Consider the following 6,077-nt stretch of genomic DNA (forward strand, 5'->3'; position numbering starts at 1 on the left):
CGGGGCGGGAGGGCGAGCCCGGCCCGGCCCGGCCCGGCCCTCCCCGCGTGCGTCACTCACCGCCGCGTCCCAGCCTCGCTGTGGGCGGGCGCGGCGGGCAGCCGAACAACAGGAAGTGAGCTCACCGCCGGAGGCGCCGCGCTCAAGAGCGCATGCGCACGCGCTGCCCGCCCCCGCCGCCCTTCCCCGGCGGCAGTGAGCGGGGCGGCTCCCTCCCCGCGCGCGGCGCGCCTCCGCGGGCCTGTCCCCGCCCGGCTGCCGTCGCTTCCTCCTCGGCGGGTGTTTCTCATCCGGGTCGCTCGCCGCCGCAGCGCGGAGGCAGCGGGGCGCGGTGGGGCCGTGCCCGCCGGCCCGAGCGCGGTAAGTGCGCGGGCGCTGCGCGCCGTCTCCCGCGCGGGCCGCCTCCGCCGCGGCCCTGTGGCGGGGCTGCCGCCGGCCCTCCCGCGGCTCTTGCAGGCTGCGGAGCCGCCGGCGGCCGCGACGCGGCACGGGAGAGGCGGCCGCCGCCGGTGTGGGGGTTGTGGGGCTCAAGGAGCCCCGGCGGGGCGGGAGGCTCTGCTGAGTCACCCGSCGGCGGAGCCCCCGCCGCGAGGGGCGCTGAGGTCGGCACCGAGCCTGCGGCCCGGGGCGTCTGCTGGGACCCGCTCCGGGGCTGGCAGTGARGGGAGGTGCTGCCGGCCCCGGGGGCGCCCTGGGGCCGGGGGCTCGCGAATCCCGGGGGCGTGGAAGGCCGTGGGGCGCCTGAGCGGCCCTTCCCTGCGGCAGCCACCCGAGCACGGCGAGTTTCCACGAGGGAAAAACCTCTGCTGTTTGGTTCCTCCTTGCAGCTGCTAGCTTCTTAGTCTCTACCGCTCTGCGGCCCCGCTGAGGGGGAGCGAGCTGTATTCCCGTGCAGTGTACTTCTCTGGCTTGCTTATGAAATCATTGGCTGTGGATTTTTTTGAGTTTCATAGTGTTCTGTTCTTAAAATGAAAYGCAAGGGTTTGCATCATCTTCATTTTATGAGCAGTATGGGTGTCTTGCAGTGCAGGTTAGATTTGTAGCCCAGTGTTGCTGGAAAATAGTTGAAAATAAAGTAGCAAAGGGTAGATGTATACTTCTCTAGAAAATAGAGAAATAGCAAGTAGTTTTCTATAAGCTTTCCAAAGCAACATTAGATTTTGGTTGTTTTTGCACAGTAATAGAGTTTTCTCTGAAATCAGTATTACTTGGTTGATGTGTATGAAATGCATATGCTTATTTTTAGTTATTAAAATGCATAGGTTTTTCTCTGAGTAAATTATGTACTCCTTTGAGGGTTTGCTGTTCCAGTGATGAAGAGCAGCATGGTAAAATAACTTGTCTAAAACTGATAACACAGTTTGAATGATGTACTGTGATTGAAATATTTCTAGTACCTTCATCTTGTTAAATATTTGTTTTTCTTGTCTAARTCTACGTAAAACATGGTTTTGACATTTTAAAAATTGTTTTAGACTGAATTTGTAATTTCAGAGAACTTTAACTTTGGGTCAAGGAAATAATCTACTGAAGAAGGGAGTCTGTTTCACCAAAGTAATAGCATTTAACAAAGACTGTATCTAAAATAACCTGCGCAGATGAGTGTCATATTGTCAGTCTCTGTTAGCCTCCTTGTCTCATGTTTATTTGCTGTATGACTCACTGGACGGTGTGTACCTTTAAAGTTATGATACATCACCCTGTGTGTCATAATAGCTGCCTGCAATAAAGAAGTATATCTGAATGAATTCACGGTAGAGCAGGCAGCCAAAACATCAGCTTGAGGAGCCACCGCCTTTGGCTGGAATGAGGTTATGAGGTGGCCAAAGTTACCATTCTCTATCTACATAAATAACTGATGTGTCCATATTCTGATTACTCTTCTCTTTTCACTTAGACTTTCTTCTTTTCCAGATTACAAGGGCTAGAATTTATTTGGTAAAAGCAGTATTGATAAGTATTATTGCTGTATAATTRGGTAGGATTAGTGCTCTGTATGAATGTGTTTTCATGGCAGCAACTGTTTGAAGTTGCTGGTTTTGGATAGTTATCTTCATAATGACTTGATTTTTTTTTTTAAAGCTTCAGGAAGATGTATTTGATTTGTATCCTGTTAAAGAGCAGTTTTAATAGAGACCTGAATGACAGGTAAATTTAGTCAAATGCTGATCTATAGGTACTCTGATGTACTAAGATTTGCTACTGCCGGTGGTACTGCTCAGCAAAAGCGAACCCTGTGTTAATGAAGCAAGCCTTTTGAAATATTTTGCAGTGGCAGAATGGCTGATGCAATCATTTGCAAATGATCATAAAACTATAAGGTACTGAAGGACAACAAATATAGAAAGACTTGTGATTCTTCTGTAACTAGATTAAATAATGCTAGTTTTTAATGGCTATTTGATAACCCATATACCATATTCTGATAGAAATGTATTACTTTTGCTAAGCAAGGGAGTACTACGCCAATATCAAATATGCTTTGCTACGAACTATGTAAAGGTGGAAATCATACATTTCCATGTTTACTCTTGACTTTTCACTTGGTATTTACTCAACTGTACTGGATATGTGTTAGACTTGAAATGTACACATATAACTTTAATAGTTTTTAATAGAGTTCTTTAAATGTGCTTTCACATGATGGCAGGGAAGTGCAAACTGCAATAAATTGTTTCAAATCAAGATTGCCTCRATTGCTAAAATAGTTAGAAAAGTTTTTTGGATTGTGGTGTTTTTTTTAGGATTGTTCAGAGTCTTTACCTGCTAATGGATTCCATTTCTGYCAAGGGCTGGGAGCTGTTTTTCTTAGTTTACTGCTTCAGGATCATTTAATTCAAAATTGTTTGCCTGAATCTTTTATAGTAAATTGAAAATGAAAGTGAGGAGAACTTAAACGTGCTGTTGATTGGTACTTTAAATTTAAAATTCTTGTAAAGGCCAGGATGCATCACATGCAGATTTATCAGCTTCTGAGGCCTGCTTTGAAACTATTCTTCCAGCAGTTCAATGTATATAAGCAAGAATAGCTACAATGTAGCACCCCCCCCCCCCCCCCCCCCCCCAAAAAAAAAAAAAATCTTGGCAGTAGTTACAGTTGATCATGGAGCACACTAGTTGCACAGGTCTTTTAATGTGACTTACTGAAGTAGGACAGTGGGTGAAATGATTGTAGTGTAAGAAGGGGATAATCTGAACCAAATATCTAGAAATTAAAAAATATTAATGCCTTGTCTGCCGTCTTTTAAGACAAATCTGATTAAAATAAATAAATAACATCAGATCCCAAAGTGGGAAAAAGCAGCCTGTAGGAAGTTGSCTGTTTCTAGTGATGTTGCATCTCTTTCGTCTCTTCTGGAGTTAATTTGATAATAGCTTTAAAACAAATAGAAGAATCTATCTAGACTTGCTTTGGATAAGCAAGRCACTGTTGACAGCAGATTTTATTTTAAACTGTGAATTCATTTATGCAGTTATGCAGGAGACTGTTTCATTCTTGGATATCTTAAAGCTTGTTCTGAACAACTTTCAGACATGTTCTTCTACAATGACCTCAGYTTTATGTGCTCAGTGTACTATTTCAAGTTTATTTTTAGTGTATTATGACGCTACTGGGCAACTAACGTCTTTAACAAGGCATTGATTCTTATTTTCTTATGTCTCTTCTCTGCTTTTAGCAGTATATGGTAACTCTGTCAGCTTTTCACCATCCCAATAATGAAAACAGAAGCTAAGGATGGGGAAGAGGAAAGCCTGCAAACAGCTTTCAAAAAGCTAAGAGTTGACACAGCTGGGTAAGTAAGACTATAGGCAAGTACAGTGTTAACATACTGCAGATTGATTGGAAGGGAACACTTACWGTTAAATCTGATGCAATGAAATAATTCCAAAAGGTTATGCATTGAAAGGCTCCATTCTCGTTAAGCATATTGAAATAAATTCATTAGCTGTAAGTTGCATTTCTAAAGGAATTGTAGTTTGTTTGATTGCCAGCTTCCAGCAGGCTTCAAATAAGTTTATGTGCTGCTAACTGCTGACTATCATTTTGAAATTAATTTTGGCATGAATCTGGTTGCCAGAGGACATATCTGTACTACTATAACACTAACACTGTTGTACTCAGTGTATTATGATGGCTCTAAAGGCCTGTCATGGTTATTAAATCCCTCTTTCTCCCTGCGGGGAAATATTTGTTTTTTTCCATAATAGTACGAAGAGTGTTAGATGCAGTGCTAATCTCATGCAAACTGTTTTCATTGATGTCATTAATATACTTCCTCTTCATAACTAAAAATGCTGAATGGRGAAGAATGTTTTTGTGTTGTCTTGTTACCTGGGAGATGTGACACATGTGGCACTTAACTTCGCTGCCCTAGACAGTAGAGTATAAGCAGCATGTGTCTTCTGTTAGTGGACAACCTTTTTTGTCGGAAATAAAAAGTTASCATAACTGTCATGCTCTTTCTGCTGGTTTACAGGTGTCATTGTGTATTACATGTACAGTACTGCATTTCAGTAAGCAGTTGGCAGTGGTGTAGTTATGCTGGTTACTGAAAAGAAATGAATTGTGCAAATAAACTACCTTAGAACCTAAATAGTAAATAGTTGGACTTCTAAAATTATACTTCAGTTAACTAATCAGACTCTTTAGAAATCTGTCACCAGCCAGGTGCCTCTCTTTTCATCAGTATCTCCATTCTGCCTCTCTTTTCCACCCCCTCCCCCTCAACATGTCAGGCATATTTTAATTATGGTAGAGTTTTTATTGCGGGCTCATTTTTACTGCTCTATGTTCATATTTTTAAAATAGAAAATAGCAGATCCTTCAGTAATAGTTTGGCCTCTATTAAACGTTAATTGACCCTGGCCTAGGACAGTGTGCACAGACTTGATTTTGTTTTTCAGGAAATCCGCCATGTTATAAACTAGTTGAACAAAGGTTTTGGAAAATGATTTCTTTGTCAAATATAGATTAATGTGTGACATCCTAACTTGGAAAAAAAGCATTTCTGAGGTTGTCACAGCTTATTGAAAATGGGAATTTGGGATGGATTTGTAGCACCAGAGAAACTAGTAAGTCTTCCAAGATCTGTGGCTTGAATAGAAGATGATCTGATGCAGCTGTGTAGCTCAAGTAGTTGAATTTGCAGTAGCCTGAAGAGTTTTAGCTTACGTTCTCCCTAGACAGAGGCATAAGTGTTGTTCTGATATATAAAGTCCATTTATATCCAAAGAACACTTATTTTCAGGAAAGAATAGCTTATTTGTCTCTGGAAAAAGATGAGTGTTTCTTCAGGTTTTCCCCCCTTGCCACAGTGTTGCCCCAGGCAAATCAGATTTAATTCTTGTGCTTCATTATTGATATGTAATGTTTGTATTTGAAATCTAATTGCTGAATGATATCACATTTTGCAAAAGTGTGTATTGCACCAGTGTTTGATGTGTGAGCCTGTAAACAGATGCCTGTTCTGATTTGGGTTATCTTTGTGGGCAGGTCTTTTAAAACAATGTTATAGWTTATTTCGGATAATCTGATCAGTATTATAAGTATAACAAAGTTCATGAATCTTTCACAAAACAGTCTAGACTGTTGTTAACTTCTCATTCTTGTGTGTGTTACTGTGTGCATTTTTTTGTTCTTGTTTTTTTCCCCTCCCCTCACCTCCTCTCTCTCTTTCACAGGTCTATTGCTTCTCTTTCTGTGAGTGAAGGGACAAGTCCAAGAGTGTTAGTTAGAACAGCTGTGGAGGAAACCAAACCTAAGAATGTGTGTACTTCTAAGGAAGCCTGGCATGGGTGAGAGAAGCTTGGGATTATCAAATTACTTCAAATGTGATTGCATTGAAATTGAGTTTTAAAGTAAAATTTGACTCCCTCATTTAGGGGCCTAGTTACTAGAATACWTGGCTATTTAAAAGAATGTGTAAAATACAGTACACTACACTCCCTTTTCTGCTCACATATGACTATTCTTATGTACAGCTTTCTGAAGTGAAACGAAATGCTTTTCAGTTTTAGGAATAGAAGCGTAATCCATGTTTCTGTAATAGTGTGAGCTGTTCTTTTTTTTTTTTTTT

The 6,077-nt window shown here is 42.0% G+C and overlaps 2 protein-coding genes across 3 annotated transcripts in view; one reads left to right on the top strand and one right to left on the bottom strand.

Moving 5' to 3' along the window:
* The window catches only part of LOC146590696 (oxidative stress-responsive serine-rich protein 1-like), a 6,564-nt gene extending 6,445 nt beyond the window's left edge, over positions 1 to 119 (bottom strand). The window contains exon 1 of the mRNA XM_085313990.1: positions 61 to 119. The gene's annotated coding sequence lies outside the window, so the exon portion shown is untranslated. The remainder of the gene's footprint in view (positions 1 to 60) is intronic.
* A 44-nt stretch (positions 120 to 163) lies between these two features.
* Positions 164 to 6,077, top strand: part of LOC146590697 (oxidative stress-responsive serine-rich protein 1-like) — a 7,220-nt gene continuing 1,306 nt past the window's right edge. The window contains exons 1-3 of one of the 2 annotated variants that reach the window (XM_085313988.1): positions 164 to 360; positions 3,678 to 3,794; positions 5,683 to 5,796. In XM_085313988.1, the coding sequence (XP_085170114.1) occupies positions 3,718 to 3,794; positions 5,683 to 5,796 (191 nt within the window). In that variant the 5' untranslated portion in view covers positions 164 to 360; positions 3,678 to 3,717. The remainder of the gene's footprint in view (positions 361 to 3,677; positions 3,795 to 5,682; positions 5,797 to 6,077) is intronic. The other variant, XM_085313989.1, reaches the window with a different exon arrangement.

Source organism: Rhea americana, unplaced genomic scaffold (genome assembly GCF_003343005.1).
Source record: "Rhea americana isolate MKP2758 unplaced genomic scaffold, rheAme1 scaffold_4, whole genome shotgun sequence".
NCBI lineage: Eukaryota > Metazoa > Chordata > Aves > Rheiformes > Rheidae > Rhea > Rhea americana.